The sequence below is a fragment of the Salvelinus alpinus genome, chromosome 30 (genome assembly GCF_045679555.1).
Source record: "Salvelinus alpinus chromosome 30, SLU_Salpinus.1, whole genome shotgun sequence".
NCBI classification, from domain to species: domain Eukaryota; kingdom Metazoa; phylum Chordata; class Actinopteri; order Salmoniformes; family Salmonidae; genus Salvelinus; species Salvelinus alpinus.
The window spans coordinates 18,992,508-19,006,116 of NC_092115.1; the positions used below are offsets into that span (position 1 = coordinate 18,992,508).

General features: G+C 43.5%; 1 protein-coding gene across 2 annotated transcripts in view; it reads left to right on the forward strand.

The window, feature by feature from the left end:
- Window positions 1-274: 274 nt before the first annotated feature.
- Window positions 275-13,609, forward strand: part of LOC139559605 (thymocyte selection-associated high mobility group box protein TOX-like) — a 91,410-nt gene continuing 78,075 nt past the window's right edge. Inside the window, exon 1 of one of the 2 annotated variants that reach the window (XM_071375750.1) lies at window positions 275-773. In XM_071375750.1, coding sequence (XP_071231851.1) covers window positions 672-773 — 102 coding nt within the window. In that variant the 5' untranslated portion in view covers window positions 275-671. The remainder of the gene's footprint in view (window positions 774-13,609) is intronic. The other variant, XM_071375748.1, reaches the window with a different exon arrangement.

Genomic DNA, 13,609 nt, shown 5'->3' on the forward strand with positions numbered 1-13,609 from the left:
CAGAATGGGAAAAAAGGCACAAAAAAGGCTGTACCTTGCTCTCTATCGTCATCTGTTTTTAGATATATCACGCTAATCATGATAGGACCTTCCGTCGAAGAGGTATTGAGGAGCAAACCAATAGCCTATCCAAACTGAAAACAAATGTACTGCGGCATGCAACCGACGCAGGCGCTGCATTCCCCATTGCACCCCCTAGGTGGAGCACGTCGCCATAGCCGCACTCTTGCCCCTGCCCCGTCTGTAAAGTCCTTTGTATGAATCACAAGTGAACAGGCAATCCTACCATGCCCCATTCGCTTGCAGATGACGGTAGCCGCTGGATAGAAACAACTACTGTCGCTGCAAATGCATCTGTCAGAAAGAGAAAGACGCGCAATAACTTCTTCAACAATAGAGTGATAGCTTACATATTTTGAAAGTTACAACATTTTAACTGCGTTTACCCGTTTACCAAGTCCGTCGTTCATAGTGCGTTGATAATATAAGTTTTTCTTTCTCCTGAAAAACCGCGAACGCATGTGAGAGCATAATAGTTTGCAATTTTCAGATTCAAACCCTACACTCTTTCCGACTTCGTCCATCAGTCTTTAAAGAGCCTTCAACTTTTGAGGAATCGAAAGTAGAAGCCTGAGTGGAAAAGCTTGTGTGGAGATTGATGTTTTACTGAAATGGACGTGAGAGTATATCCACCTCCACCACAGTCTTTATCAGCAACAGATTCTTCCCGATTGGGACCCTTGCAGTATCCCGATTCCCCGTACTGCAATAAGGTGAGTCGCATCTGGACAAGGTTATAGAAACCTAGGTTATTGGTTTCATTGTTCACAATGTTATGGAGATGCGGTAAAACGCTGTTCAGAAAGTGAACACTGTTTATAGCCGTTACGCATTGCCCTGAAATAAAATGACTTTCTGTCCATTCATTTGAAAGCAGTGATAACAGGAACAAACACTCATGCTCAAAATGTATAGTTATTTAATGTCATATGTTATATAAAAAAATGATTGCTTGTTTATCCTTTGTCAGTACGTATAAACTGGTGATGAACGCAGCGCATCACTGTCAGTGAAGTTGCTTTCAAAGTGCTCAACTTAGTTTTTTATCTCAGTTGATGACAACATGGGCTGATGTTTCTATGTGATTGCATCACTTACAGGGTTTATGATATAATAACCATTACAAAAATGCCTTATGTTCAATGCAATCCTATACCTCTGGTTATATGAAGTAGTTGTGCCTCTATTACGCACTGTAACTGAACCCTTGTCTTGTTTATACACATCATCTCACTATAATAAAACCATTGTTATTTACAGTCTGCTTTCAAACACACAGTTTAAATTGACTTTCACGTTAAGATTGTCAGAAGAAGGCCTGTCCTGCATAATAATACTAATCTGTGTGTGTGTGTGTGTGCGTGTGTGTGTGTGTGTGTGTTAGACCGTGCTTGAATGTATATGCGCTTGTGTATTTGCGCCTGAGTGTGTGTGTGTGTGTGTGTGTGTGTGTGTGTGTGTGTGTGTGTGTGTGTGTGTGTGTGTGTGTGTGTGTGTGTGTGTGTGTGTGTGTGTGTGTGTGTGTGTGTGTGTGTGTGTGTGTGCGTGCGTGCGTGCGTGCGAAAGAGAGAGAGAGAGCGCGAAAGAGAGAGAGAGACGTATGGGGGTAGGGATGTTGAAGGGAGGGTGGGAGGGTTAGAGCAGAGTGGGGGTTGTACTATGCCTTTTGATTCACTGCTCTGTCTTTTTTATATAAGATCTCATAAGTATCTGCAATGAAAATGTAAGAGAGGGAGATAGAGAGAGAGATGGAGGAAGTCCTATAGATATAATCCGAAATATTGAATTGTACTGGTTGAGAAAGTCCATGTAGTGTAAACACTATCCAAGATTTTCCATTTTAGCATTCAGAGTAATGAGATGGGGGGTAGGGAGGTTCATAGAGGTAGAGAGAGAGAGAAAGAGATGGACTGGCAGAAAAGGAGAGAAAAGAGAAGTGTGCTATATCCAGAGAGGGAGAGAGAGAACGAGAGAGGAAAGTGAGAGAATCAGAGGGAATGAGAGAGAGGGTGTGGTAGAGAGAGGGAGAGAGTGAGGGTGCAGAGCAAGATAAATACAGACAGAGGGAATGAAAGAGAGTGAGATATAAATCTGTGTGGTAGAGAGAGAGAGAGAGAGAGAGAGGGGGTGAAAGAGAGATGTGATTGTGAGAGGGGAGTGAGGTATGTCCAGTGCAAACAGACAGAGATGGCCTGTGTGCTGCTGTTTGAGGTATCTGTATGTGTGAATACCCAGAGATGGATGCAGTCCTATACTGACTGCACTGTTATCGGCAACAATTAATCTAATACTTCAAATATTTCTGTCCGGGGATCACTGTTGTGACTGCTGCTATGTCTAAGCAGAGGTTTTATTCACCTCTAGTTTAATTCAGAATCATGGTTTGATTCAGGCCCATTTCTCTTGACAGTAGATTGGCTGTTTGATTAGCTATTCTGTTCGACTCCCTCGTCTAAAACGTTATTCATGAACATCAGTTCACGATCACTTGCCATTTAGTTGATGCAAAGTAATTGAGGAAAGAGAGAGTGGTCCATAATTTGATGTCTTGTTATGATTATGATACTGTAATGTAATAACATCATCAAATCGTAGTTGCTATGGGAGATGGGGTTGTTTGTTCTTATTTTCTAGAATTGCAGAAAGACTGAATGACACTTCAGAGCTTTTATTGATGGCTGGGTAACTTTTGTTTTTGTGACAGTTTTCATTGATTCCGAGATGGTTGAAGAAATGTGGCTTCATGTAACACTCTACAACGTGCCCTGGGTGCAGCCATTTTGCTTCCTGGTTCTCATCTAAGATGATAAATCTGATATGTCAGTTCTGCATTCTTGTCATGGACTTTACTCAGTTGTACTGACACTGTGGTGTCTTTGTCTGTCTGTGTGTTTGTGTGCGTGTGTGTGTCATCGTTCTGTATGAGTGTGAGTGTTTGTATCATTGCTCTGTGTGTGTGCGTGTGTGTCATTTCTCTACGTGTGTGTCTGTGCGTTTGTCTTAGCCTCAGGCATTTTAAATTAAGTCCAAATTACTGAGCTCTTTGGTGGTCCTGGAACTCTGAGGGGCTCTGGGAAGTCGCCCCCGACATTAATACCCTGTCCTTTGTGTTTACTAACCAAGCACACACAGCGCCACAGACCTGGGTCCAAATACTCTTTGATATCTTTGAGCGTTTGCTCTAGCTTGCTTGGAGTGCCAGATGGGCAATGTTTACAGTTGTGGGACTATTCTATTGGTCCATTAAGCCAGGCAAGTTCAGTCGAGCACAGATAAAGTATTTGACATGATTTCAAATTGTATTTGAACCCAGGTCTGCACAGCACAGGCCTAGAACAGGCAGGGAGCACAGCAGTTAGGCTCATTGTCAGCCTCATCCACAGAGAGCTGGCTCACGTTTTGAATATTATCTGCATCTATATTTACATTTCTGGTCCATTTATGGCATTGACATTTCTCATCCTACCTACAGAGAGAATGTTGAGCTCCTAGTAGCTGTCAAGCATAGTAATCTTTGTAAGGCAACTTACTGATTGATGTAGGACAACAGTTCCAGACCTCCTTGTTTAACTTGCAATGAAAAAGTATTTCTACTTGTTTAGTTTTTTTGCATATTTTTGACAATGATCCACAACACACAATCAAGTCTACGTGAAAATGGTTAAAAAGCAACACATTTGAAGTTTTAGAATGGCCTAGTCAAAGTCCAGGCCTAATCCCAATTGAGATGTTGTGACAGGACTTGAAACAAGCAGTTCATGCTTGAAAACCCACAAATGTCCCTGAGTTAAAGCAGTTCTGCATTCCCCCACAGCGTTGTGAGAGACTGATCAACAACTACAGGATGCGCTTGGTTGCAGTCATTGCAGCTAAAGGTGACACAACAACCAGTTATTGAGTGTAATGGGGCAATTACTTTTTCACACGGTGGAACTGAGTGTTGCATAACTTTGTTAATTAAATCAATAAAATAAGTATCCATTTTTTTGTTATTTGTAAACTCAGGTATGTAACATTATGTTTTGGTTGAAGATCTTCAGTAACAAAAATATCAGAAAGGGGACAAATTCTCTTTCGCGGCACTGTACATCGCTGTGGCAGCAGTAGTCTCTGATTCAATTAAGTTATACTACAGTAACATTCCAGTTTTTTTCCTGACTCAAAAAAGGGCTTAGGTGGTGCCTCAGTTTCCTATGCAGGAGAAACCTTAGATGTGTGTACTGCACTGTTCTAAATGTGTTGAGAGGAAGATGAATGTAAACCCGACTACATATCCAGATATCAATCTGGTTTGTTCTTTTCACTACTTCAAAGCAATGCTGTAAATCTGCCAATCACAGAATCCAGATCCCAACTAAGATATATTTACTGTACAACATGGATACATTCACAAGATAACCCTGTCGTCTTTTGTGAACAGTAAATTGCTGTATGAATGTTACTTTGTGATTCATAAGCATGTTATAAAGCTTCAGAAGCCTGTTATAAACCTTTTTAATGCTTCATAAACTGTGACATTACACTGAGGAATATCTATCTGGTTATGGCTAGAGTCAACAGCTTATGTCAACAACAAACTCAAGTGTGTGGATCAACATACTATAGACAGATTCTAATCCACACATTGTGGAAATGTGCCTTTGTCTTTAGGCAATGACATTGACAGAGATTGGAAACATCAACAACATTTCATACGTCAGAATGCTTGACTACTAACTCCAACTGTAGATGGAGCCCAGTTAGTCTTCTTTATGTTGTTTGCCATAGTCAATCAGTTTGTAGACTCCTATGGTTGGGTCAATCCTCAAACAGACCTTTGGTTGTAAAGCTGGAAGGGATTGAATGATCTTCACCAACCCGTAAACTAAAAACTCTGCCCAGGGATGCACAGTGGTTTTAAAGGAGGCATTGTAGGCACACATGTAAAGTAAGACAGCAGTTGTCTTTGAGGGAATCCTCCTCAGTCCTAGGGCCAGATTCATAAAGCATATCAGGGTAGAAGTGCTGATCTAGGATCAGTGTTGCAGTTTAGATCATAATTAATAAGATTATATGGACAGGGTGAACCTGATCCTAGATCAGCACTCTTACTTTGAGACGCCTCATGAACACGGGTCATGGAGTAGCCTATCCCTCTCGGTTGATACATTCTCCTTCCAGAGAGACATCAGGGACTGTAACATACTCTGTTTCACGGAATCATGGCTCTCTCCGGATACACTGTCCCCGTCCATACAGCAAGCTGGGTTCTCAGTACATCGCGCAGACAAGAATAAAGAACTCTCCAGGAAGAAGAAAGGCAGGGGTGTATGTTTCATGATTAACTACTCATGGTGTGATTGTGATAACGTACAGCAACTCAAGTCCTTTTATTCACCCGACCTAGAATATCTCACAATCAAATGCCGACCATATTACCTCCCAAGATAATTCTCTTCGGTTATATTCACAGCCGTGTATATTCCTCCTCAAGCCGATACCCTCAAGGAGCTACACTGGACTTTGTGCAAACTGGAAACCACATATCCTGAGGCCGCATTTATTGCAGCTGGGGATTTTAACAAAGCAAATTTGAGGAAAACGCTACCGAAGTTCTATCAACACATTGACTGTAGTACTCACACTGCTAAAACGCTTGATCACTGCTACTCCCCCTTCCCGGGATGCCTACAAGGCTCTCCCCCGCCCTCCCTCAGGGCAAATCAGTTCACGACTCCATTTTGCTCCTCCCTTCCTGTAGGTAGAAACTCAAACAGGAAGTACCCGTGCTAAGGTCTATGCAACACTGGTCTGACCAATCGGAATCCATGCTTCAAGATTGTTTTGATGTATACACGGACACGGTGACTGAGTTCATCAGGAAATGCATAAGCGATGTTGTTCCCACTGTGACTATTAAAACCTACCCGAACCAGAAACCGTGGCTAGACGGCAGCATTCGCAAAAAAATGAGAGCGAACCCCCGTATTTAACCATGGCAAGGTGACTGGGAATATGGTCGAATACAAACAGTGTAGTTATCAACAGGCATAACGTCAGTAAAGAGACAAAGTGGAGTTGCAATTCAACGGCTCAGACACGAGACGAGGCAGGGTCTACAGACTATCACGGATTACAAAGGGAAAACCAGCCACGTCGCGGACACCAACGTCTTGCTTCAGGACAAGCTAAACACCTTCTTCGCCCGCTCCCAAGGACTGTGGGCTCCCATTCTCCGTGACCGACGTGAATAAGACATTTAAGCATGTTAACCCTCACAAGGCTGCCGGCCCAGACGGGATCCCTAGCCGTGTCCTCAGAGCATGTGCAGACCAGCTGGCTGGAGTGTTTACGGACATATTAAATCTTTCCCTATCCCAGTCTGCTGTCCCCACTTGCTTCAAGATGTCCACCATTGTTCCTGTAACCAAGATAGTAAAGGTAACTGACCTCAATGACTATCGCCCCATAGCACTCACGTCATCATGAAGTGCTTTGAGAGGCTAGTTAAGGATCATATCACCTCCACCTTACCTGACTCCCTAGACCCAATTCAGTTTGCATACCACCCCAACAGATCCACAGACGATGCCATCACACTGCACACGACCCTATCCCATTTGAACAAAGATGAATACCTATGTAAGAATGCTGTTCATTGACTATAGCTCAGCCTTCAAAATAGTACCCTCCAATCTCATCATTAAGCTTGGGGCCCTGGGTCTAAACCCCGGCCTGTGCAACTGGGTCCTGGACTTCCTGACGGGCCGCCCCCAGGTGGTGAAGGTAGGAAACAACACCTCCACTTCACTGATCCACAAGGGTGCGTACTCAGCCCCCTCCTGTACTGCCTGTTCACCCATGACTGTGTGGCCACGCACACCTCCAACTCAATCATCAAGTTTGCAGACGACACAACAGTAGTAGACAGCCTACAGGGAGGAGGTGATGGCCCAGCCAGAGTGGTGCCAGGAAAATAACCTCTCCCTCAATATCAACAAAACAAAGGAGCTGATCATGGACTTCAGGAAACAGCAGAGGGAGCACGCCCCTATCCACATCGACAGGACAGCAGTGGAGGTGGAATGCTTCAAGTTCCTCGGCGTACACATCACTGACAATCTGAAATGGTCCACCCACACAGATAGTGTGGTGAAGAAGGCGCAAAAGTGCCTCTTCAACCTCAGGAGGCTGATGAAATTAGCCTCTCCGAAAGTTTTACAGATGCACAATTGAGAGCATCCTGTCGGGCTGTATCACCGCCTGGTACGGCAACCTCACCACTGCAACCGCAGGGCTCTCCAGAGGGTGGTGCGGTCTGCCCAATGCATCACCGGGGGCACACTGCCTGCCCTCCAGGACACCTACAGCACCCGATGTCACGGGAAGGCCAAAAAGATCATCAAGGACATCAACTACCCGAGCCATGGCCTGGACAGGTGTATCAAAGCTGGGACCGAGAGACTGAAAAACAGCTTCTATCTCAAGGCCATCAGACTGTTAAATAGCCATCACTAGCCGGCTACCACCCGGTTACTCAACCCTGCACCTTAGAGGCTGCTGCCCCGTGTACATAGACATTGAATCACTGGCCACTTTAATAATGGAACACTCGTCACTTTAATAATGTTAACATACTGCTTTACTCATCTCAGATGCACAGTTGAAGTCGGAAGTTTACATACACTTAGGTTGGAGTCACTAAAACTCGTTTTTCAACCACTCCACAAATTTCTTGCTAACAAACTATAGTTTTAGCAAGTTGGTTAGGACATCTATTTTGTGCATGACACAAGTAATTTTTCCAACAATTGTTTACAGACAGATTATTTCACTTATAATTCACTGTATCACAATTCCAGTGGGTCAGAAGTTTACATACACTAAGTTGACTGTGCCTTTAAACAGCTTGGAAAAATCCAGAAAATTATGTCATGGCTTTAGAAGCTTCTGATAGGCTAATTGACATAATTTGAGTCAATTGGAGGTGTACCTGTGGATATATTTCAAGGCCTACCTTCAAACTCAGTGCCTCCTTGCTTGACATCATGGGAAAATCAAAAGAAATCAGCCAAGACCTCAGAAAAATAATTGTAAAAATTGCTGACCTCCACAAGTCTGATTTATCCTTGGGAGCAATTTCCAAATGCCTGAAGGTACCACATTCATCTGTACAAACAATAGTACGCAAGTATAAACACCATGGGACCACGGAGCCGCCATACCGCTCAGGAAGGACACGCGTTCTGTCTCCTAGAGATGAACATACTTTGGTGTGAAAAGTGCAAATCAATCCCAGAACAACAGCAAAGGACCTTGTGAAGATGCTGGAGGAAACAGTTACAAAAGTATCTATATCCACAGTAAAACGAGTCCTACATCGACATAACCTGAACGGCCGCTCAGCAAGGAAGAAGCCACTGCTCCAAAACCGCCATAAAAAAAGCCAGGCTACGGTTTGCAACTGCACATGGGGACAAAGATTGTACTTTTTGGAGAATTGTCCTCTGGTCTGATGAAACAAAAATAGAACTGTTTGGCCATAATGACCATTGTTATGTTTGGAGGAAAAAGGGGGAGGCTTGCAAGCACAAGAACACCATCCCAACCGTGAAGCACGGGGGTGGCAGAATCATGTTGTGGGGGTGCTTTGCTGCAGGAGGGACTAGTGCACTTCACAAAATAGGTGGCATCATGAGAAAGGAAAATGATGTGGATATATTGAAGCAACATCTCAAGACATCAGTCAGGAAGTTAAAGCTTGGTCGCAAGTGGGTCTTCCAAATGGACAATGACCCCAAGCATACTTCAAAAGTTGTGGCAAAATGGCTTAAGGACAACAAAGTCCAGGTATTGGAGTGGCCATCACAAAGCCCTGACCTCAATCCCATAGAAAATATGTGGGCAGAACTGAAAAAGCGTGTGCGAGCAAGGAGGCCTACAAACCTGACTCAGTTACACCAGCTCTGTCAGGAGGAATGGGCCAAATTTCACCCAATTTATTGTGGGCAGCTTGTGGATGGCTACCCGAAACGTTTGACCCAAGTTAAACAATATAAAGGCAATGCTACCAAATACTAATTGAGTGTATGTAAACTTTTGACCCACTGGGAATGTGATGAAAGAAATAAAAGCTGAAATAAATCATTCTCTCTACTATTATTCTGACATTTCACATTCTTAAAATAAAGTGGTGATCCTAACTGACCTAAAACAGGGACTTTTTACTAGGATTAAATGTCAGGAATTGAAAAACTGACTTTAAATGTATTGGGCTAAGGTGTATGTAAACTTCAGACTTCAACTGTATATACTTTATTCTATTCTACTGTATTCTAGTCAATGCCACTCCGACATTGCTCGTCCTGATATTGATACATTTCTTAACTCCATTCTTTTACTTTAGATTTATGTGTTGTTAGATACTACTACTCTGTTGGAGCTAGGAACAAAATACATTTGTATACACCCACAATAACATCTGCTAAATATATGTATGTGACCAATTTGATTTGATTTGATATGTGCATTGTTTATGCAAGTAACATGTGTTGTATGTTAAAGTCTTTAGTCACACCCTCTCAATCAAACCTGGGTTGTATAGCTCCACATACGTAATCAACATGCATGTTGTGTTGGTTGCTAAGCACTGTAAGTGTAAGTGCAATGCTCTCACTTAACCTACATTGGGTGCTATGCATACTATTCACACTTAAGTAATGGTACAGAATCCACACATGACAAATAGCCCACTATGGCTGCTCCTTCTGCTTAGATGCTTTTCCTGTCTACTAACATCATGAGTAATGCTTGATATCAGGTCAACTCTGACACATTATTACTTCACGTTACTTTCCTGAATGTAGTATGCTTCGAAAGTGTTTATTTATGTATTACCATCATTCAATCCATAGGATATACTAGAATAGAAAATATAATGAGCCTGGTTACATAAATCTTGTGCCTGGTTATATAGTATTATATAGTCTTCTTCTCTCTCGCAATTCAATTTCAGTTTTAAGGGCTTTATTGGCATTGGAAACATATGTTTACATTGCCAAAGCAAGTGAAATAGATAATAAACAAAAGTCAAATAAACAATCAGAAATTAACATTAAACATTACTCTCACAAGTTTCAAAAGATTAGAGACATTTCTCTCTCTCTCTCTGTCTCTCTCTGTCTCTCTGTCTCTTTGTGTGTTTGTCTCTCTCTAAGTCTGTCTGTCTCTCTATCTCATTGTGTATTTGTTTGTCTCTCTCTAAGTCTGTCTGTCTCTCTATCTCATTGTGTATTTGTTTCTCTGTCTGTCTGTCTGTCTGTCTGTCTGTCTGTCTGTCTGTCTGTCTGTCTGTCTGTCTGTCTGTCTGTCTGTCTGTCTGTCTGTCTGTCTGTCTGTCTGTCTGTCTGTCTGTCTGTCTGTCTGTCTGTCTGTCTGTCTGTCTGTCTGTCTGTCTGTCTGTCTGTCTGTCTGTCTGTATCTCTCTCTTTCACTCTTTTTCAACAAGCTACCACAGAGCAGAGCGCGAGGCTCACTATGCTGAGGGCTTCCTAAAAAGCCGGGCCTAATTGCGTCTGAATTCGTGCTTGCTGGTAACAATAGCAGGGACGCTGTGTGTCCCTGTGCTGCGGCCAGCGGTCCACGGTTCACTGGGCGCTGTCGGAAGGCAGGGCCCTCTGATTGACAGTTTCAGCCCAACAGCAATGAAGGATTTAATTGCGCATCATGTGTGCCTATCGACAGATAGAGAAACTCAGAGGGCTAGCTATGATGGTACTGTGGTGCTACTGTAAGCACAAACACACACACACACACACACACACACACACACACACACACACACACACACACACACACACACACACACACACACACACACACACACACACACACACACGCACACACAGGTTGCTATCAGAAGTTGATCTGATTCTGAGTAGTCATTAAGATTAAAAAGGACATGATTCATATCAGAGGTTATTGCGTTGTTTATCCATATCCGTTTTTGGCTTGACGTATTGCTGAGTTTTTCCACTAAGCATTACAATAGGAAGACAGCCTGTTTCTGATTGTTGTTTGATGATTGACTCATGGAACAACATGCCATAGAATGGAACTGAGCTGAATCATCACCTGATGATGTCATACCAGGTTAGATGCGGATTTGGGATGTTATGAATTTCTCATGTTTTGAAGCTAGAATCCTTAGTTGCTACATCCATTTTTGATTCTTGAAGAATATTACATATGAATGCCTCATCAGTGGTTACATTTCTCCAGGCTCATTCCTCAGCTTTTTACTAAAAGAGAGGCGGTGTGACTGCCGTAGCACTCACTTCTGTCATCATGAAGTGGTTTGAGAGGCTAGTTAAGGATCATATCATATCACCTCCACCTTACCTGACATCCGCGACCCACTTCAATTTGCCTAACGCCCAATAGATCTACAGACGATGCTATCGCCATCGCACTGCACACTTCCCTATCCCATCTGGACAAGAGGAATACCTATGTTAGAATGCTGTTCATTGACTATAGTTCAGCCTTCAACACCATTGTACCCTCCAAACTCATCATTAAGCTTGGTGCCCTGGGTCCGCCCTGTGCAACTGGCTCCTGGACTTCCTGACGGGCCGCCCCCAGGTGGTGAAGGTAGGAAACAACACCTCCACATCGCTAATCCTCAACACTAGGGCCCCACAAGGGTGCGTGCTCAGCCCCCTCCTGTACTCCCTGTTCACTCATGACTGTGTGGCCACGCACGCCTCCAACTCAATCATCAAGTTTGCAGACGACACAACAGTAGTGGGCCTGATCACCAGCAATGACGAGACAACCTACAGGGAGGAGGTGAGGGCCCTGGGGGAGTGGTGCCAGGAAAATAACCTCTGCCTCAACGTCAACAAAATGAAGGAGCTGATCGTGGACTTCAGGAAACAGCAGAGGGAGCACACCCCTATCAACATCAACAGGACTACAGTGAAGAAGGTGGAAAGCTTCAAGTTCCTCGGCTTACACATCACTGACAATCTGAAATGGTCCACCCACACAGACAGTGTGGTGAAGAAGGCACAACAGCGCCTCTTCAACCTCAGGAAGCTGAAGAAATTAGGCTTGGCCTCTAACTATTTCAGATGCACAATGGAGTGCATCCTGTCAGGCTGTATCACCACCAGGTACGGTAACTGCGCCGCCCGCAACCGCAGGGCTCTCCAGACGGTAGGGAGGTCTGCACAACGCATCACTGGGGACACACTGTCTGCCCTCCAGGACACCTACAGCACCCGATGTCACAGGAAGGCCAAAAAGATCGTCAAGGACATCAACCACCCAAAGCCACAGCCTATTCACCCAACTATCATCCAGAAGGCGAGGTCAGTACAGGTGTATCAAAGCTGGGAACGAGAGACTGAAAAACAGCTTCTATCTCAAGGCCATCAGACTGTTAAATAGCCATCACTAGCCGGCTACCACCCGGTTACTCAACCCTGCACCTTAGAGGCTGCTGCCCATAGACATTGAATCACTGGCCACTTTAATAATGGATCACTCGTCACTTTAATACTGTTTACATACTGCTTTACTCATCTCATATGTACAGTTGAAGTCGGAAGTTTACATACACCTTAGCCAAATACATTTAAACTCAGTTTTTCACAATTCCTGACAATTAATCCTTGTAAATATTCCTCATCTTAGGTCAATTAGGATCACCACTTAATTTTAAGAATGTGAAATGTCAGAATAATAGTAGAGAGAATGATTTATTTCAGATTTTATTTCTTTCATCACATTCCAAGTGGGTCAGAAGTTTACATGCACTCAATTAGTATTTGGTAGCATTGCCTTTAAATTGTTTAACTTGGGTGTCACGAACGTTGTCAGGGAAATGACCGGACCAAGGTGCAACGTTGTAAGCGTACATTTCTCTTTATTTTAAATGTCGCCGACAAAAACAAGAAAGAACAAAAACGAATGTGAAGCTGACTAGGGCTATACAGGCCACTAACACAGACATCTACCCACAACTAAGGTGGCAAAACAGGCTGCCTAATTATGATTCCCAATCAGAGACAACGATAGACAGCTGTCCCTGATTGAGAACCATACCCGGCCAAAACATAGAAACAGAAAACATAGAAATAAAGAAACTAGACATTGGGTCAAACGTTTCGGGTAGCCATCCACAAGCTTCCCACAATAAGTTGGGTGAATTTTGGCCCATTCCTCCTGACAGAGCTGGTGTAACTGAGTCAGGTTTGTAGGCCTCCTTGCTCGCACACGCTTTTTCAGTTCTGCCCACATATTTTCTATGGGATTGAGGTCAGGGCTTTGTGATGGCCATTCCAATACCTGGACTTTGTTGTCCTTAAGCCATTTTGCCACAACTTTTGAAGTATGCTTGGGGTCATTGTCCATTTGGAAGACCCATTTGCGACCAAGCTTTAACTTCCTGACTGATGTCTTGAGATGCTGCTTCAATATATCCACATAATTTTCCTTTCTCATGATGCCACCTGTTTTGTGAAGTGCACCAGTCCCTCCTGCAGCAAAGCACCCCTACAACATG